At 36.3% G+C, this 21,436-nt stretch overlaps 1 protein-coding gene across 16 annotated transcripts in view; it reads right to left on the bottom strand.

Annotated features, from left to right (window-relative positions):
• Nucleotides 1-21,436, bottom strand: part of Kmt2c (lysine methyltransferase 2C) — a 234,437-nt gene that overhangs the window by 120,894 nt on the left and 92,107 nt on the right. For all 16 annotated transcript variants that reach the window (XM_029477435.1, XM_029477434.1, XM_029477427.1 and 13 more), the window contains exons 4-7: nt 17,281-17,478; nt 13,320-13,468; nt 12,270-12,379; nt 3,234-3,396 (exon numbers count right to left, since the gene is read on the bottom strand). In XM_029477435.1, the coding sequence (XP_029333295.1) occupies nt 3,234-3,396; nt 12,270-12,379; nt 13,320-13,468; nt 17,281-17,478 (620 nt within the window). The remainder of the gene's footprint in view (nt 1-3,233; nt 3,397-12,269; nt 12,380-13,319; nt 13,469-17,280; nt 17,479-21,436) is intronic.

Genomic DNA, 21,436 nt, shown 5'->3' on the forward strand with positions numbered 1-21,436 from the left:
TTTTTAAATTGGGAAGCAATTGACAATCAGATATTAATTTTAACTTGATACTGGGTTTTCAGAAATACTGATTAAAAATCTGTAAAACTGCCTAACATTTGATACTCTACAGCTCTAACTTGGCACAGTAGATAGTGACTGGCAGATCCGTTTAGTCCAAATTGAGATGTACACTAGGTATAAAATGCATATGGAATTCTAAAATCACAGTAGGAAAACAAATCAAGTATCTAAAACTTTTGTATTGATTACATGTTGAAATACTGGTATTTTTAAAGACAGTAAATAAAATAATACATGCTATTAAGTATACTAAAATTATTTATATTGCTCACATTACATTTCTATCACCAACACAATACTATACACTCAAACTCACTCTACAAACTCCTCCTAGATCTCACTGTTGAAGAGAGTGCTGCTTATTTTACACTATTTTCTCAATAACTCCTTCATGACCATCTTTTCAAAGAAACACATCAATGTGAGGTGAAAGACTACAATATTAGCAAAAAGCACTATGAAAAATAAATGCACAGCCATTCATGGCTTTTACACATATGCTACGGGTACAAACCTAAATTCTTGGAGCTCTCTGACCTTTCTTCTCAGTATACTGGATAACATCCATAATTTACTTGTTCTTCAGGGGATTACTTGATAGGCAATCCACAAGAAAGAAGGCAAATGGTATTGTCATATCTGCAGCTTTGGGGTTGGGGGTGAAGATGGACAACAGACATGACAGAAAAATGGATTGCCACTGATTAGCGAGTCTACCCAACCGGTAAGTTCTTGATTCAGTAAGAGACTGTCTCAAAAGATAAGGTAAAGATCAATGGTGGAAGACAACCACATCAATCTCTAGCCTCCACTATGCAAATATGCCCACGTCCTCAAATCCACGGGGGCACATGTGGCAGGTGATTGTTAAACATTTACAGAGCAGTGTTTAAGATTTCCAAGTTTTATGCCTGTGATTTAAAGAGAAGGAAAGAAAAGAAAAGAAAAGAAAAGACTAGCCTAGCCTTGCAGGGTATGTTTATACTACCAGGCTGCTACTTTGACACAATGTTTTACTATTTTCTCTATAACAGGTAGTGTCCACTTCTCTTTTACTCCCAGTATGGAGTGAAATCCTAAAATAATACTATGAACCAGATTAAATACTCACATTTTATTTCCTTATATTAATTTTTGGAATGGCCACCAAGTGCGAATTTTGGGAAAGGAGGAGTACCACCCTCACTTACCAGTGCTCTCATACTGCTACAATCTATACTTCCCTTGCCAAATTTCCATACTTTGGAAGAAGACACAGAACCAATGATCTCAGTATTCCTCTTAACTTTACGTGCCAGCATGATCTCTCATCATCACAATGTTAATGACAAGTTATGTCATCAGTTCTTATAGTTCGTAATTTTACATGCTGACTGAACTCCAGTAGTATACATAAAGAACGTTATCATCAAAAGAAACAATGGCACAATTACTTAAATTTCTAGAAAATAATTAACTACATAAATAACCTCATAGTAATAACTGTATATTTTTCTCTTCCAGATTTAATAGGCATAATGTAAAACATTGTTAAAATTTTAAATCAGTTATTAGTTTAAACATAATTTGAAATTAGAGTTTGCTTAGCTATAATTTAAGTCTGTATAGTAAATAAATGCATGATTACATTATAAATAAAATATAACTCTGACTACTGATAAAATTAGGTACAAAACAATGATAAAAAGTGAGTCAATGATCATGTTAATCTAGCTATTTGGAATTACTCTAGTTAAGCCTGAAGTAACTATATTTGTATTTCTTAAACCTCAAAAGATAGAAAAAAACATGCCTTAAAAACATGGCTAAATACATGCACAGAGATAGGCATGAATTAAAAGATTAATAAATACATTGGTAAAAGTTAACAGGCAAGAGGTCATGTAGGAGAGAATGACTAAAGTCACGAAGCCTTCAGAAGCTGAAGTGTGCATGCTCGTCAGCTAGCAAGTGACTCAACAGGTAAAAACCCTCGCTGTGCAAAGAAAGCCTCATACAGAATTCAACTCTGGAACCCATCTAAAGATAAAATTAAAAATCTGACTCTCACACATCATATGCACACATACACGACATATATACTACATAAACTAAAAATTTCAAAGCAAAATGTTACACCAATAGCAAAAATCCAGATCTTTGGTTAGTGATAAAGTAAAAAGAAGTTATCATGTTCTGTGCTCATTAAAACTCAAACATGAACATTTTCTTATTATAAAACACTAGTGGAAAAGAAAGCAAAAAGCAGCACTGCATATTAGAGATAAGCAAGATGGATGGGCTGTGAAGCAGCACTAGAGATCTCTGTCCCACAACCAGGTATAGAGAGTCCGTGAACAAAATGCCAGAAGTATGTGATGCTCCTAGAGATAATGTTCTGGAATCAACTTTACATCCTCCCACTGACAGTAAAAGATAGTGATCTCTACACACTCTACACACTCACTCTACAACAACTCCTAGATCTCACTGTTGAAGAGAGTGCTGCTTATTTTACACTATTTTCTGAGTAACTCCTTCATGACCATCTTTTCAAAGAAACACATCAATGTGAGGTGAAAGACTACAATATTAGCAAAAAAGCACTATGAAAAATAAATGCACTATTCAACCATTAAGTGAATTGTTCTTTTCTTTAGAAATGTTAAAAAATACTGTATCCTCTCAGTATGTCTTCTAAAATGGTTTAAAAATTTTTAAGCATAAGAATTTAAAATATGCAAATGCTGAATTTTAGAGAAAATAACCATTTTCAAAATTAATACCAGTAAGTAGCTTTGCACTCAAAAACACACAATAAACCAGGTATAGTGGCGCATGTCTATAAGACCAGCACTTGGAAGGCAGAGGCAAGCAGGTCACCTATGGGGTTTACGATAGCCAGAGCTACACAGTGAGACGCTGAGGAGAGAGGGACAGGGGAGACCCTACAGCAAAAATTTCTCAGGCCACTAGGACTGCATAATATCTTCTAGATATCAATTTCTTCTTTCAGTTTTTGTTTTTTGTTTTGTTTTCTTTTTTAGCTCTAGCTGTCCTGGAACTCACTCTGTAGACTATCCAGACTGGCTTAAAACTGCCTCGGCCTCTCAAACACTGAGATTGAGAATTTCATACTATTCCCTTTTAATACAAGTAAAGTCACTCTCCAAGTTCACATGTAAACTTACATCTTTCAGGAGCTTGGTCGATGTGTTCTGGACAGAGAAGGAAGAAGTGACTAAAGTCCTGAAAGGTGCCAGCCCCTGCAGCACATGGGTAATGGTACATCTGGGTACACTTCTCTTCACAGCATTTGATAGTGGCTCCAAGGTGTTTACAAAATGCACATCGCTGGAAAGAGAAAAAGAAATGACTTTACAAAACTTTGAGGAGGGGTAAGGAGACATGAAGAAATATATGAACCTTACTAATAAAACAATCTGTGAAAAAAAAAAGATGCAAAAACACCAATAAAATACTCTCAAACCAAGTATAGAAACACATCAAAAAACATCATCCACTATGGTAAAGTAGGCTTCATCTCAGGGATGCGAGGATGGTTCAATATACAAAAATCCATAAAAGTCTTGGAGAAATCAGGGATGCAAGGTGTATACCTAGACAATAAAGTATACAGCAAGCCAACAGTCAACATCAAATTAAATGGAGAGAAACTTAAAATAATTCCACTAAAATCAAGTACAAGGTTGTCCACTCTCTCCCTATCTATTCAACATAGTACTTAAAGTCCTAGCTAGAGCAATAAGACAACTAAAGGAGATCAAGGGGCTACAAACTGGAAAGGAAGAATTCAAGGTATTACTATTTGTGATATGATATAATAGTACACATAAGTAACACTAAAAAGCCTACCAAAGGACTACAGCTGACAAACACATTCAGCAAAGTGGATGGATATAAAACTAACTCAAAGAAATCAGTAGCCCTTGTGTATACAAACAATAAACAGACTGAGAAAGAAATTAGGGAGACAACACCCTTTATAATGTAATATATCACAAATAATATACAATATTTTGGTGTAACTAACTGAGCAAGTGAAAGACTTGTATGACAAAAACTTCAAGTCTCTGAAGAAAGAAACTGAGGAAATAACAGAAGGTGGAAAAATTTCCCCTGCTCTAGGATCAGAAATCAACCAAAGAGAAACAAAGAGAACAATACAAAGAATCAACAAAACCAAAAGATGATTCTTCAAGAGAATCAACAAGATAAAGCCCTAGTCAAACTAACTAAAGAAAGGACTCAGAGACAGTATCCAAATTCACAAAGAAAGAAATGAAAAGGGAAACAAATCAACAGAAATGGAGGAAACTCAAAAAATCAGCAGATCCTACTACAAAAGCTTATACTCGACAAAACTGGAAAATCTAGATGAAATAGATGGTTTTCTAGACAGATACCACATACCAAAGTTATATCACAAGCAGGTAAACTATCTCAATAGGCCCATACTCCATAAGGAAATAGAAGACGTCATTAAACACCTCCCAACCAAAAAAGGCCCAAGGCCCGACACATTTTGTGCAGATTTCTACCAGACCTTCAAAGAAGTCCTAATGCCAGTATTCATCAAACTATTCCATAAAATAGAAACAGAAAGAACACTACCTAGTTCATTCTATGAATCCACAATTACTCTAATACCTAAACCACACAAAGATGCAACCAAAAAAGGGAAGTTCAGACCAATATCACTTATGATTATCAATGCAAGACACAACCAAAAAAGAGAAGTTCAAACTAATATTGCTTATGAATATCAATGCAAAAATAAAAACTAAATGAACTTCTTGCAAACTGAATAGAAGAACATATCAAAACCATCATTCATCACGATGAAGCAGGCTTCATCCCAGGGATGCAACACTGGTTCATATATGAAAATCCACTAATATAACCTACTATATAAACAATCTCAAAGACAAAAATCACATGATCATCTCCTTAGATGCAGAAAAAGCATTTGACAAAATAAGACACCCCTTCATGTTAAAAGTATTAGAGAAATCAGGAATTCAAGGCCCATACCTAAACATAATAAAAGCAGTTTACTGCAAACCAACAGCCAATATCAAATTAAACAGAGAGATATTTGAAGCAATCCCACTAAAATCGGGGGACAAGACAAGGATGCCCACTCTCCCCATATCTATTCAATATAGTATTCGAAGTTCCAGCTAGACCAATAAGACAACAAAAAGAGATCAAGGGAACACAAACTGGCAAAGAAGAAATAAAGGTATCACTATTTACAGATGATATAATAGTATATAATATATAAGCGACCGCAAAAAATTCTACCAGAGAACATCTCCAAATGATAAATAATTTCAGTAAAGTCTTCCTTTATACAAATGATAAACAGGCTGAGAAAGAAATTAGGGAAACAACTCCCTTCACAATAGCCACAAATAATATAAAATATCTTGGGGGTACCTCTAACCAAATTAAGTGAAAGACCTGTATGACAATAACTTCAAGTCTCTCAAGAAAGAAACTAAAGAAGATCTCAGAAAATGGAGAGATCTTCCATGCTCATGGATTGGTACAATTAACATAGTAAAAATGGCCATCCTACCAAAAGCAATCTACAGACTGGATGCAATCCCCATCAAAATCCCAACACGATTCTTCAAAGACATGGAAAGAGCAATTCTCAAATTCATCTAGAGAAGGCAAAATACCTAGAATAGTGAAAACAATTCTTAACAATAGAAGAATGGCTGAGGGAATCACTATCTCTGACCTCAACACACACTTATGGACACTTGATCTTTGACAAAGAAGCCAAAAATAAAGAATGGAAATAAGAAAGCATCTTCAATAAATAGTGCTGGCTGTATGTAGAAAAATGAAAATAGACCCATATTTGTCACCTTGCACAAAGCTCAAGTTCAAGTGGATCAAGGACCTCAACATAAAACCAGATACACTGAATCTAATAGAAGAGAAAGTGGGAAAGAGTATGGAACTCATTGGCACAGGGGGAAATCTTCTAAATAGGAACTCCAGTGGCTCACACTCTAAGATCAAGAATGGATAAATGGGACCTCATGAAACTCGAAAGCTTCTATAAGGCAAAGGACATACATATTCAGTAGGACAAATCAGGAACCTACAAGTTGGGGAAAAAAATCCCCACATCCAATAGAGGGCTAAAATCCAAAATATATAAAGAACTTAAAAAACTAACCACCAAAAAACCAAACAACCCAATCAAAAAATGGGGTATAGAGCTAAAGTGAGAATTCACAACAGAGGAATCTTGAATGGCTGAAAAGCACTTAAAGAAACTGTTTAACGTCCTTGGTGATCAGAGAAATGCAAATCAAAACAACCCTGAAATTACACCTTACACCAATCAGAATGGCTAAGATCAAAACCTCAGGTGACAACACATGTTGGAGAAGATGTGGAGAAAGAGGAACACACTCCTCCACTGCTGGTGGGATTGCAAACTGGTACAAACACTCTGGAAATCAATCTGGAGGTTCCTCAGAAAATTGGAAATAGATCTACCTGAAGACCCAGCATTATCACTCTTGGGAATATACGCAAAAGACACCCCATCATGCCAGAAGGGAACATGTTCTATTATATTCACAGCAGCCTTGTTTGTGATAGCCAGAAACTGGAAACAACCCAGATGTCCCACAACGGAAGAATGGATACAGAAAATGTGGTTCATTTACACAATGGAATACTACAATGGAATACTACTCAGCTATTAAGATCGAGGACATCCTGAGTTTTGCATGAAAATGGATGGAACTAGAAAATATCATCCTGAGTGAGGTAACTCAGACCCAATAGGACATGCATACTATGTACTCACTAATAAGTGGATATTAGCAAAGGAAAAAAATACAGAAATCAAAAAGGTCAATAAGCTGAAGGGCCCAAGTGAACACACCTCAGTCCCACTTAGGAGGGAGAGGAAAGCAATCACAAGGGGGGAGGGAGGGAAAAAGGCAGGGAGGAACCTGGGTAGGAAAAGGGTCAGGAAGGGGAAAGGGGGATATGATGAGGTATTGGAAGGGGAAAACAGGAGTGAAGCCCTGAAGGCCAGAATAAAAAATGGAAACAGGCAACCTTGGGGGGTGGGAGGTAGGGGAACCCTCAAGAATGTACCAGAGATGAGAGACTCTCAGGACTCAAAGGGAGGGACCTTAGATGAAATCCTCTACAGTGGGGAAGAAGGAACTCATAGAGTTCACCTCCAGTAGAAAGATGGGGCATCAAGTGGAGGTTGCCACCCCACAGTCAAAAACTCTGACCTATAATTGTTCCTGTCTGAAAAAACTTCAGGGACAAAAATGGAGAAGAGACTGAAGGAAAGGAGGTCCAGTGACAGGCCCAAATTTGGATCCAGCTCAAGGGGAGGCCCCAAGACCTTACTGATTCTGAGGTGTGCTTGCAGACAGGAACCTAGCATGGCTGCCTTGTAAGAGGCCAAACAAGCAGCTGAAAGAGTCAGATGCAGAAGGTGAGGACACCTGTGGTCAAATTAGGGAAAAGCTGGAAGAAGGGGTAACTGAGGGAAGCTGAAGAGGAGGGCAACCCCATGGGAAGACCAGAAGTCTCAACTAACCTGGACTCCCAAGATCTCTGAGATACTGAGCCACCAACCAGGCAGCATACATACACCAGCTGATATGAGGCTCCGACACATATACAGCAGAGGACTGCCTGGCATGTCCTCAGTGAGAGAAGATGCACCTAACCCTTGAGGCCCCAGAGAGTGGGGAGATCTGGAAGGGTGGGGGTTGGAGGGGACATCCTCATGGAGACAGGTGAGGAGGAATGGGATGAGGAACTGTCAAAGGGTGGGCCAGGAGGGGGAATAAGGACTGGACTGTAAAAAAAAAAAAAGAAAGAAAGAAAAGAAAAAGATTAATGAAGAAAGAAAGAAAGAAAGAAAGAAAGAAAGAAAGAAAGAAAGAAAGAAAGAGAGAGAAAGAGAGAGAGAGAAAGAGAGAGAAAGAAAGAGAGAGAGAGAGAAAGAAAGAGAACACAAAAACCAAAAGCACAGAAGGCATTCCATGCTTACTAATAATAACAATGAATGGAACTATATTAAGGTCATTACTCAAAAGCCTTAAACCAGCCAGATGAAATGATTGAATGAATAAATGAATGAGCAGGACTCTGATGGATGTGTACCACACAATTAACTAATTTTACTGGTAAAGAATCACATAAAATGAGAAGAAGTGTGAAACAAAGATAAACCTCATGAGCAAAGAGAAACCTGATGGAGTAAACACTCACCTATCGCCTCAGATAATAAAGATTTTACATCAGAAGTATAAGGAAAAGCCAAGGGTTAGGGAAGTCTGGTGGGTGAAGTGCTGGCTGTGCAAGTCTGAGGACCAGAGTTTGCACCCTCGGGGCCCACATCAAAGCTGAGTGGGCTTGGAGACCAGCCAAGCAATGAAAGCAGAGCATCCCAAGAGCAGCCTGATGAGCTAGATTAGCAGCATCCGTGCACTCTGGGTCTACCTGATGTCAACCTCTGGCCTACACACATGTACACATACATACACTAACACACATAAATACACCCATCTCACATATACATGTAAAGGAATTAAAAGAGAGACTAAGAAAGCCAGTATAGGCCAGAGAACTGAACATGTATATTCTAGGATCAATCACATGCCAGGTCACAAATCAAATCTCAATAATTTTTTTAAACTACAATTATATTCTGTATCTTTCTTAAACAAGAACAGGAAAAACCATGGAAAACATCCAAGTACATGGAATTATATAGTGGTAATAAGTGACCAATGAGTAATGGAAGACACTAAAAGGAAATTAATTAAAACAAATGAAAATTAAAATAAAATTTGTGTGAGACAGAAAATGCAGTACTAATAGAGAGGTTAGCGGTCATGAGTATATACATCACAAAACCAGAACCACAAAATCAAGGAGATGGAGAAATAGGTCTAGTTTATGGAGAGAACCCAAATTCAGTTCCCAGCAATCACTTTAGGTGGCTTACAACCGCTATATAACTCCAGCTCCAAAGTATCAAATGTGCAATGTGCTCTTCTGGCCTCTACAAGCACCTTCATAATCATGGCACACATGCAGAGACAGACAGACAGACAGACAGACAGACAGACACAGAGAGAGAAGCAGAGAGATAGAGACCAGGTGGGGGAAAAGAGAGATCTCAAATAAAAAATTTGATAATGTACCTCAAATTGACAAGGGGGGAAAAGAAAAAACAACTGAAAAGTAAAAAGTAAGAATTCTAACAAAAAGCAGATAAGCAAACAAAAGTAAGTCCAATGAAACAGTGCGTACTTTTTAAAGATAAAGACAGCTGAAAACCACTAGAGGCAATGACTGTTTAAAAAGAGAGAAGATGCCAGGGGTAGTGCATACAACTTTTAGTCCCAGCACTCAGGAGGCAGAAGCAGGCAGAGCTAACTGCCATGCATTAGACCTCTACTTTTTATTTGGTTTGGTTTGATTTGGGGTTGGTTGGTTGGTTGGTTGTTGAGACAGGGTTTCTCTGTGTTACCTTGGTTGTCCTGGAACTCTCTGTAGAGACCAGGCTGGACTTAAACTTAGAGATCAGTCTTCCTCAGCCTCCCAGGTGCTAGAATTAAAGGCATGGGCCACATTTGTGGATTTTTTGGTTTTGTTATTGTTTTGTTTTGTTTTGTTTAAGGTCAAGACAATGAAAAACTGGAAAACTGCAACTGTAATTAGTAATATGCTAAAAAGGAATTCAAAGTGTCTGGGTCTCTGCAGCAACAACTCCACTGCAGTAATTTTACATAACATGAAAATAAGTTGGTATGGTGTTATTTACCTCCACTCGAAATTTTATTTTTAGACCCTAATATCTGAAGTTCATAGAATTTTCCTATTGTGAAATGCTACCCACCTTTTCATTTTCTTTAAATATTTAAAAATATAAATGCCAGTAGCTAGTGAGCCAAAGGACAGAACTTAAAAAGAAGCCATAGTTTGTTATTCTGAGAGTTCACAAACAAAAGTATTTGTTGAGGGTGGCAGGAGAAGGCTGATGGCTAAACAAAGGCCTTTGCAACAAGCCTTGAGTTTAATCCTCTGGGCTCTGTGTGGTATAAAAAGAGAACCAATTCCTGCAAGTTGTCCTTTGACCATCACACCCACACACTTGCTAGTGAATAGACACTTGCATACACATGCACATGTAAATAATAAATGCATTCACTCATGCACAGACGGGCAGTGAGATAGACAGATAAATGCAATTTTAAAATGTAAATCTTAGCCAGGCGTGGTGGGGCACGCCTTTAATCCCAGCACTTGGGAGGCAGAGGCAGACGGATTTCTGAGTTCGAGGCCAGCCTGGTCTACAAAGTGAGTTCCAGGTCAGCCAGAGCTACAGAAAAACCCTGTCTCAAAAAACCAAAAAAAACAAAAAGTAAGTCTTATTATAATAGGCCTGAGGTTACTTTTGTCTTTCCTCTCCTTAGATGCCCTAAATCTCTTTTCAACATTCAGAATTTCCATCTCTCAGTTTTGTTTTGTTTGTCTAATGTACTGAAAAATGCCTCAAGGTAAAATGATGGTACTATTTGTCCTACCTATGTATTGCTCAGGCTACAATATGGTTGGGAGTATGTCTATATTGTCTAAAAGTCATTTATAGTTTTAAGAGAAGAGATGATACTCCCTTCTCCACCACAGTCATAATCTAGCTATCCACGTATGATCACACTAAGCAAGGTACTTAAACTATTCAAATGCTGACAACTTACACAATTAAACGTAACAGCCAATTTCTAAAACAAGCGTTCTGGCTTACAAGGAGGAGAGTATTAAGAGATGCTCAGGGTGGAAGGCAGGCCATTCATATACTAGATAAGCATTTGCAACTGAACTATAACCTCGACCCCTTTCTACTTTTAATTTTGACATGGGATTTCACTAAGCTGATTGTTAAACTGGCTTTGAATTCACTTAAACTGGGTCTGATTTTGCAACCTTCCTACCTTAGTCTCCTCAGTAAATAGAGCTACAAGACCGTGTCACCACACTATTCTTAAATTGACAATTACTCATACCATTCAATAATTTGAGTCTATACTTCTGAAAGCCTTACTTATTAAAACACAGTTCCTATAGTCAAAAATCTCTAGCTTTCATGTCATTTTCAAAGATCTATGTCACTTCTCCATTTATTTATCCAAAAGTAAAAGGAATTTATAGATGACAGGAAAGATCTCGTGGGGAGGGGGCTGCCTTCACAGATGGGAGGTAGCTGTTTTACTTATACTTGTGAGCATTAAAGGTGCACCAAAACAAAGGGGAAGCTTTTAAAAACACAGACTATATGTTACTTTGGGATACTGCTAAAAAGGTTAAATGAACTGACAAATGGAATGAACAAAAATATTTTCATCAACATACTGAACATACTTCTTCCATATTGTGGAAATTTATATTAGTTTGCTCTTTTAAAGTCACTACATGTACCAGGCAGTGGTGGTGCGGGCTTTTTAACACCAGCACTCAGGAGATAGAGGGAGGTAGATCTCTGAGTTCAAGGCCAGCATGGTCTACAGAGCAAGTTCCTGGTCAGTCAGTGCTACAAAAAGGAACCTGGTCTCATAAAACAATAAATAAATAAAAGTCACTACATAAAGCTGGGCATAGAGGCAAACACCTTTAATCCCAACACTTGGGAAATAGAAGCAGAGGGACCTCTGTGAGTTCAAGAAGATGGATGGATAGATGGATGGATGGATGGATGGATGGATGGATGGATAACCACATGAACACATAAGTATAATTAGGATCCCCATTTCAAAAGTTGATCTCTTTTTATTTAAATGTGAAATAAGTTTTAAGTTAACTGAAAAATAAACTTGGTATAAATTAGCAATTTGATGAGTGTTTTCTATTATAGTACTCATTTAATAAATAATTCTCACAAGTGAAATTTTACACTGGAAAATATTTAGAAGATTGTAGGACAGGGCTAAGGATGTTTCAAGTCTGGATTCTATCCTCAGCACCGTACAGATTCTGAAAAGGTAAAGGCACAGGATCAGATATTCAAGATCATTCTCTACTACATATTAAACTCTAAAAAACAAAATAAAACCAGAACAAGCAAGGAGGAGGAGGAGGAGGGGGGGGAAAGAGGAACAGGAGGAGTCATTTAAATATTTGTTTCTTCTACTTACTTCTGTGCTCCCTGAGACAACAGCTTTGTCCACATTTACTAATAATGGTTCTTCCATTTGGCATATTCCCAGTGACCACTCTACACATCGATGATGAGCCCAGCAAGTGCCTAAAAGTAAGAAAATGAACAATTTAATAAACACTAAAGGTATTAATGCAACTTGGTGGGAGTGGTTCATGATTCTAATCTCAGTACTCAGGAAGCAGAAGTAGGAGGTTCCATTCAAAGTCTACCAGTGCTATAGTTATGAGTTCAAGGCTAATGGGGACTACAGAAGAATAATTATCTCAAAAAACAAAGATGTGCAAAAATACAATGTATCCTCATGTGATTCCATTAAAGTAGCCTTTCTCCAACTGACCCTTACTGTGACTTGGGGGTGAGACTAGCTAATTGGGAACCTCTCGGGAATGCAAAATTACAGGGCATAATTAAGACCCACTAAATCAACATTTCTTGTAGTGCAGCCCAGTAATCTTTGCTTTAACAAGCCTTCATGTACACAGGTGTTTGTAAAGTAGTAATTACTTCTTCTACAAGCAAAATTCCCTTAGTTGTTTTATTTAAATACTATTCTATTTACTGTCTTTAATACGAAGCTGATGACGGGGGGCATGGAAAATTAACAGCATCTAACTTCAATTCTTCTCAATTCCAGGCAAGAACAACCATCTGATTGAATTCTCCATTGGACAACACTTGGCCTACCATCAACCATCAGTTCAACTACAACAACTGACTCAATTCCCAATAGAACCACATTCTGTGAATCAACATACTGTTGCAGTAAGTAAACCACTTGAAGCAAAGACCTGAATTTCACACCCACTGATAAAAGGCCTGGCCTAAAATGCTCCCTATGTTTGCACCAGGCTCTTTAAAGCTTTTCTTTCAACTGTCAAATGCTTAGTCAAACAAACTTATGACACATTTTGTAAGTGTCCTGTTTGCATGATCCTACTTATTTCTAGAACTTACCACTGAATAAGCACCAAGTATAAATGCTTCCAGAATCAAATGGAAGCTGTTACAGAAGAGAGGTCCCTACCTGTGGAATCAAATAAGGCTTGGACATCAATGGCATCTGGAAGGCCAACCAGACTGAGTTCATCCCATAACTTGCCAGCCTGGTCCTCACAGGCAGTCTGGGTGCTTACACTTACACAAGAAACGGCACTCTGCTGGGGAGGTCGTTCTCTAAAATTAAGAAAGATAAAAACTGTAAAAGATAACTAAAAAAAATTTCATTTTATCATAATGAGTACAAAGTATGTCAAATAAGCTTTAATTACTAGGTTACAGCCACAGAAATTTTAAGAATTCATCTGTTCTTATTATTCACAATATTAAAGTGGGTGTTACATTATTTTATGCAAGCAAGAGTTTAAAAGGGCTCTCTCAATCATAGGAAATATAACAATTATAGTTATAAATTCATTTTTCCATTGAAAACTAACTCATTCTATCCAGGAACCATGTTTTAACAAATACAATGAAATTTTTTTTCAGTTTTACATATAAAGCATATGAGGACATTTTAACATGCATTATCTTAACACAAAGCTGGCAGGTAACCAAATGTACAGACTATTTCCCAGGAAAAATGAAGAGCCATTTGAGTGTGAACAGGGAGGAAAAAAAGGGAACGTGTGAACTGTAGCTTTCTCATGATCCTAATGTGTAAGCAGCTGGTCATGCATGATGCTGAGTAATCTCAAGACTGTACCTCACTAAGTAAAAGGAAAACAGGCCCTAGAGGCATGGGGAATAATAAAGATAGTATATAAGAGATAAAAGTGAATAACAAAGTGGAATGAAGTGTTTACCACATGGAAGACTTGAGGTCTGGCAAACAACAACACTTTGGCTATAACCTAATAATTAAATAATAAATACATTTAAATAATAAAGACATTTCTTATATTCAACATTAAATATGAAAAGTAATTACCACTACAATATCTCTCTAATATCTCTCTAATAATCTAATGCTTAAGCTCGTGGAATTTTTTATTTAATCGCTACTGGATATAATACTAAACCTTTTATACCTCAAATTATTGAAAGAAAAAAGTATTAACATAGTTCAATAGGTACATTTAATTATCAAATATATTTAAAATAACTGGTAATTTCAGCTTAGTTTTAGAAATACATTAAAATACTAAAAATACTGTGCTAACTTTAAATTCTCATTTTTGTGAATGTCTACAGGAAATTCTTTTTGATCTCCATTTCTACAAATACATTCTTCATTACTATCGTTATTTTATTGGGAGAAAGAAAGGTTAAAGAGAACTCCACATTGTGTTTAGCATATTTTAATCACAAGAGCAAACTGAACAACAAACAAAATCAGTGGGATGACCAAATAGTCTGTTACTAATCAGTTTCTAACCAAAAGCTCAGTCAAATTCAGCATTCAAGTGTGAAATAGGTTTTATGTGTACGACATATCAGATGTCTGTATCGACTCTAAGGATGACAGCAGATCTTTTAGGGAAGAGATCAAAGGAAGCCAGTTGAGAGTTGGAGAGATGGTTAAGCAGCTAAGAGCACATACTACTCTTACAGAGGACTTGAGTTCAGTTCCCAAAAATCCAGTATCAGGCACCTCTGCTCTCCAAGCAGACACATAGCAACACACAATTAAAAATAACAACAATTACCGAAAGATGGCCTAGTCGGCCATCACTGGAAAGAGAGGCCCATTGGACTTGCAAACTTTATATGCCCCAATATAGGGGAATGCCAGGGCCAAAAGAATGGGAATGNGAGGGTAGGGAAGTGGGGGGCGGTATGGGGGACTTTTGGGATAGCATTGGAAATGTAATTGAGGAAAATATGTAATAAAAAAAACAGTGGAAAAAAAAATAACAACAATTTTAAAAAGAGAAGCCAATTGAAATACACACAAAATTTCAAGCTATAAAGATCGTATGCCCCGTACAGGGGGATGCCAGGGCCAGAAAGTGGGAGTGGGTGGGTTGAGGAGCAGGGCAGGGAGAGGGTATAGGGGACTTTTGGGATAGCATTTGAAATATAAATGAAGAAAATATCTAATAAAAAATAAAAAACCCTAAATAAATTAAGAAGAATCATGCTAAAAACTATTTTTATCAAATATGTTTGAAGCCAGGAGCAGGAACCCACATATTTAATCCAGCACTTGAAAACAAAGGCAGATAGAGCTCTGTGAGTTTGAGGCTAGCCTGGTCTACATAGAGTTTCAGACAAGCCAATGCTACATACTAAAACCTTTTAACTAAAAAACAAAAACAAAAAGATGAAAATTAATTAGCTATTTATACTTCATTAGTAACATACATTTATTAATATTTAAAATCATTACTAAAGTAAACCACCTCCCCTTACAAGATTGCCAAATATTCTCAGTATATACTAATAAACTTATCATTATTTAATAATGAGTACCAATTACATACAACTTTTGTTAAGCTACACCTATTTTTATAAAATTAGCCAATCTCTTAATTTTATTAAAAATTAATGGAAAATCATTTATAAGTAAATGAAACCCAATTCCATTTTCCACATAAGAATATTATAATTGTCTTTATCCAAGACAGAACATAGAAACATTAAGATATAGCCTGACCTACTCCACTCTATTTGCTAACTACTGATTATAAGCTTGCTGAACTTTTGGTGACATTAACATGTGAGAAAATGAAAGCAAAAATAAGGTTCTTATACATGATCTAGCTTCAAAGTAAAAAAAAAAAAAAGTCATAACTATAAATACAATGCTTATAAGTTTTCTTAATTCTAACATCAAATTCTTTGAAACTTTATTACTATTTCACTTTCCACTTCAAATCTTCAAATATTGGCAGCACAACAGCGCTATATAGTCACTTAAATTTCCATAAAAGACAAGAGACTTAGAAAATTGCACCGTCACCCTCAAAGTATAGAATTCTACAGCTAAATTATTCTTTTAATTATTTGTTTATTGTGTGTATGCTGAGTGTATATGCACACAAGTGTATGAGAATTTGTGTAACTCCAAAGAGGGCAGTGGAATCCCTGGAACCACCACACGGACACTGGTTTTTTAAAGCAGGGTGTGTGTGTACACTTGTGTATACATGTGTGAAGGTGCCCGCAGAAGTTTAGAAGAGGGAGTAGATACCTTCAAACTCCTTACTGGTGGCATTGCACCATTTAACCAGAATACAGAGAACCAAACTCTGATCCTCTACAAATATCAACAAGTGCTTTATCTGCTGAGATATTTCTCTAGCCTCTTAAGCTAAATTAATTTTAATATTTTTTCAATTACGAATACTTCTATTCCCTTAACTATCAAGTCACATATTAAAATGTCCTTAATATATGACTAGAAAACAAACAAACAAAAACACTCTAAAAGCACACTCCACAAGAGTTTTAGGTAACTACAACATGTCTATGAATAAATACATATGCATACATATAGCTATGTAAACTTTTGTAAAAGATATCTTCAATGATAGGAATGGGAGAGAAAGAAAGGCAAATAGGGAGGTAACATAATTATATTTTAATCAAGTTATAGACCAGCTCAATACACTCCAAAACACATGTATTCATAAACTGAGAATGAAAAAATAAATGACAAAATGAATGAATGGCAAGAGGGCTATGAATAGAGCCAGCAATTCTGGTGTGGGTACAATATTGCATTCTTACAAATAAAAGCTGGTAGGCATGAAGGAAAGGAAGAACTACTTCGGTATATTTTATCTTTCTTGCATGTGAAAATTCCATGAGCACTCCCCTAGCTTATGCTATCTTTATTTCATTTTTCTTCCAGGGTTTAACTTTTGTCGCCATACTAATTTTGATAGGTAAGAAGAATGTAAAATAAAACGACTGAACAAATAAACGTTTGCTGGGTTAATGGTAAATCAGCAAGTACTGCATGGATGTGTTAAACACAATAAAAGTTTGTTCAACTATAAACTGATAAGATCCAAAATAAGTTAGAGGTCAAAACGGCTTACTTTCTCTGTCCTCTTTGCTTTCGTGGAGCGTAGTTCTGTATTTTCTCACAGGTCCCACTACCGCTGTCATCAATGTCCTTGTTAGAAGGTTGATCTTTCCAAGGTAAGGTAAGTCCAGGTGTTACTCTGAATTGTTTCAAGTCTCCTTGTCCTAAGGAACTTTTCTCTCCACAATAACAAAAAGCGCAGAGCTGCTCACTGGTGAGGAAGATAGTGGGGGAGAAAAGTAACTTTATGCAATGACCTTGGTTAATTTTTAAACTAAATTTGTAACTATATTTTCCATAATCTATACTATGAGAATAACCAAAATAAATAACAACTATATATTTGCAATTCTACTTTTCTATAGCATAATTTCTTTCAAGATTTATTTTTAATTCACATGAAGATATCTGCAGGTTTCCATGGATGTCAGAAAGGGGTACTGGATCTCCTGGAGCTGGAGTTAAAGGCAACTATAAACCATCCAACATTGATATTGGGTATTGAACCGGGGTCCTCTGAAAGAGCAGCAAGAGGTATTAACCACTGAACCACCTTTGTAGGCTCTTTGGGGTGCTTTTAATCATTTATTTATTATTGTAGGACTAAGGTTCAAACCCTGAGCTTTAAGTACATGATACACGAGTGTTCTAGCACTGAACTACCTCCAAATACCCCAAGACTATTTAAAACTGTGTGGATCGAGGGTGGATTCTCATGTATGAACAGTATCATGAGTGAGCCATTGTTCTTTGCCTTCTACCTTGTTGAATATAAGGTCTCTGGCATATTTCCTAGTGTGTACACCAGGTTAACTGTCTACCAGTTCCAAGGGTTGTCCTGTCTCCATCCCCCACAGGAGAACTGGGATAACAGAATGCATCTAGATGTATGGGTTCTGGTGATTCAAATCTAGGTCCTCACACATGCGTGACAAGCACTCTACTCATTCAGCCACCCCAAAATAAAACCTGAGTATTAAAGCTAAGTATCCATCTCAAAAGGAAATCTACATATTAAAAATCTGAAAACCACATTCTTGGGCTCTGTAAAGCCTATGCTAACAATATTTATTTACTACTTTACAAACATCCTTTATGCATGTTATATGTACCAGTATATATATAAAAAAATAAAAGTTTAGTAAATTTTTGAGTTATTAATGAATTGGGGGACTCAGGAGACAATCTGGATTAAATAGGACGAAAATAAAGACTGTGAGGTTAGTGTCTATGCGGATGTTATAGCAGATACATGCCATTATCCATCTGTCCAGCAAACTATTCATAAAGAGTGAGCCATGATGTGAACTTTTTGTGAATTAAGAGCTTCAGTTTAAAAATGTAAAGATATATTAACTGCAATAAACATACAATACTACTGCACAATATTAAACTACAGGGGACAAGTGAAAATGTAGAAATAGGAATATTCTGCGCTATCTGCTCAAATCTTGAGTCTATTCAATTTAAAAAGAAACTATCACACTTAATAAGAGACCTTGCACATCTTCTCCTCTATGATATTCTTCTTATACTAAATATGCATGGGTGGATACAACCAAACAAGCACCACACTCACCTAACACACACACACACACACACACACACACACACACACACGATTGTATGTGATGGAGAGGATCTCAGTGTAAAACCATTGCTGGCCTGAATTCACTATATAGATTCTGCCTCCTGGTCCCAGGATTAAAGGTGTGTTCCACCACATCTGGTCAAACTTCCACTTTTTAATAAAGGCAAACATTCTAAAAATAGATAACATATGGACCTGCAAAATCTAAAGTATGTTAAAAAAAAACAATAATAATGAAACATGATGAAAACTTTGTAAAATGAAGCTAAAATTCTAATCAAAAGAGCAGTTATTCACTTACAGAAATTAAAACTTTTGAGGTTGATAATTTAAGTTTTCTGTAAAAGAGGTTGCCTGAATTTAAATGAAGACAATGACAAAAAAATTAAAAGGAAAAAAAAAGATTAGGAGCTGGAAAGATGGCTCAGTGATTACAAATATTTATTGTTCTTGAGTTTAGTTGCTAACACCCACATAGCATCTCACAACCATCCACTGCAAACACACAGTAACACACACACACACACACACACACACACACACCAAACAACGTGCATAAAATAAAACAAAAATGCTTAAAAGAAACAGATTGGGGCAATACAATGGAAATTAATGAAATAAAGATGACAAAAAAAAAAAAAAACTGAACCCAATTACTTAAAAATATCTCTGGGAAGGGCTGGAGAGATGGCTCAGCATTTAAGAGTGCTGATTGCTCTTTCTGAGGTCCTGAGTTCAATTCCCAACAACCACATGGTGGCTCACAACCATCTGAAGAGAGCAAAAGTATACTCACATACATAAAATACATTAATAAATCTTTTAAAAAAAAAAAAAAAACTCTTCAAGGGGCTGGCGAGATGTCTCAGTGGTTAAGAGCGTTGACTGCTCTTCCAAAGGTCGGGAGTTCAAATCCCAGCAACCACATGGTGGCTCACAACCATCCATAACGAGATCTGATGCCCTCTTCTGGAGTGTCTGAAGACAGCTACAGTGTACTTACATATAATAAATAAATAAATCTTAAAAAAAAAAAAAACTCTTCGAGAACAAAGTTGGCAAAGTGCAAATTAATTTCCTATAATAAAGGAAACAACTATAGAGACAACAAAAAATAATGGTTATTCTTGCTGCTTCTTTTTAATATAATGGCAGAAATACTAAGCTAACCTAACTTGGAAAGGGAAATAAATAAAAAGCATCTTTTAAGAAGAGAAGTAAAATTATTTATATTTGCTGATGACAAAACCTAATTAATGTGCATATTCAAAACTCTTGAAGGCTCTACCCAAAAACTGTTAGAACTGAATATTGTCTATTGTCTATTGTCAAGTTACAGGACATAAAATCAACATACAAAAATCTGCATTTCTGTATGCTAATAAGCCAGTTGAAAAATCAGAAAATAATCTCCATCACAAAAGCCAATAAATAAATAGCTTATGTAAATTTAGATGAGTAATAGATATATAGAGTTGGAACTACATACATGTAAAGAAAAAAATCTTAATCTAAAAAACTAAGTTAAAAAGCAAATACAGTACACACGCCTGTAATCCTAGCCCTCAGCAAATTGAAGCTGGAGAGTTACAAGTACGAAGCTGGCATGGTCTAACAAGATCCTGAAGCAAGATGGCAAAGTAGAGAGAAGAAAATAAAGCTAAATCGGATCCTCTTACTTCAAAGCACATCACAAAGAGATTATAAAACCATGTCACCAATGGAACAAGATAGGAAACTAGGAAATAAAGCCACACATTTACTAATAGTCTATGTTTGCCAGAAATGGCAAGAGTACCCAATAAAAAAAAACAGGTAGTTTTCAATGATTAGTGTTAGGAAAACTGGAGAACCATATGTAGAGAAATAAAACCCTTGTCAAATGCCCCATGCAAAATTCAACTCAAAATTGATTAAAGACTTCATTATGAGATCTAAAATTAGTAAAACATAATACTTTTTTTTTTTTTTTAATTCAAGACAGGATCTCTTTGGGTAGGCCCTTCTGTCCTAGAATTTGCTCTGTGGACCAAGATGGCCTCAATCTCAAGAACTCTACCTGCCTCTGCCTCCTGAACACTGTGATTTAAGGCATAGGGTACCACTGCCTGGCAAAGTACTTTTATTTTGAAAATATTTAAACCTCTCAAAATATTGGTGGAAAGTGAACTAAGTATATAACAAATACCTGGATACTCTTCACCTAGGTTCACACTAGAGTTAAAGAATTCAGAAGTTATTACAGTAAGGAGGTGGTCGAGGAGGATGCTCTCACAAAATAGTAACTCCTGTGACAGGTGACACAAAGTGTCAAAAGAACTAAGGCAGAAGCTGGATAAAGTGTCTTCACAAACCATGGCAGTTAAACCTGAGGACAGACCATGCCTTACAGACTATCTTACTGAAGAATCAAAAAGGACCTCAAATACTAAATATAACTAAAATGTCACATTTAAATAGAGTAGCCATTAAACTTAGTGAAGACCAGATCTGACTTAAATTTGATGATAATTTTTACAACTAAATAAGACTATGGAAAGAGAATGAGAAAGAGAAAGGAAGTAAGAAGATAATTAAA

The sequence above is a fragment of the Mus caroli genome, chromosome 5 (assembly GCF_900094665.2).
Source record: "Mus caroli chromosome 5, CAROLI_EIJ_v1.1, whole genome shotgun sequence".
Lineage (NCBI taxonomy): Eukaryota > Metazoa > Chordata > Mammalia > Rodentia > Muridae > Mus > Mus caroli.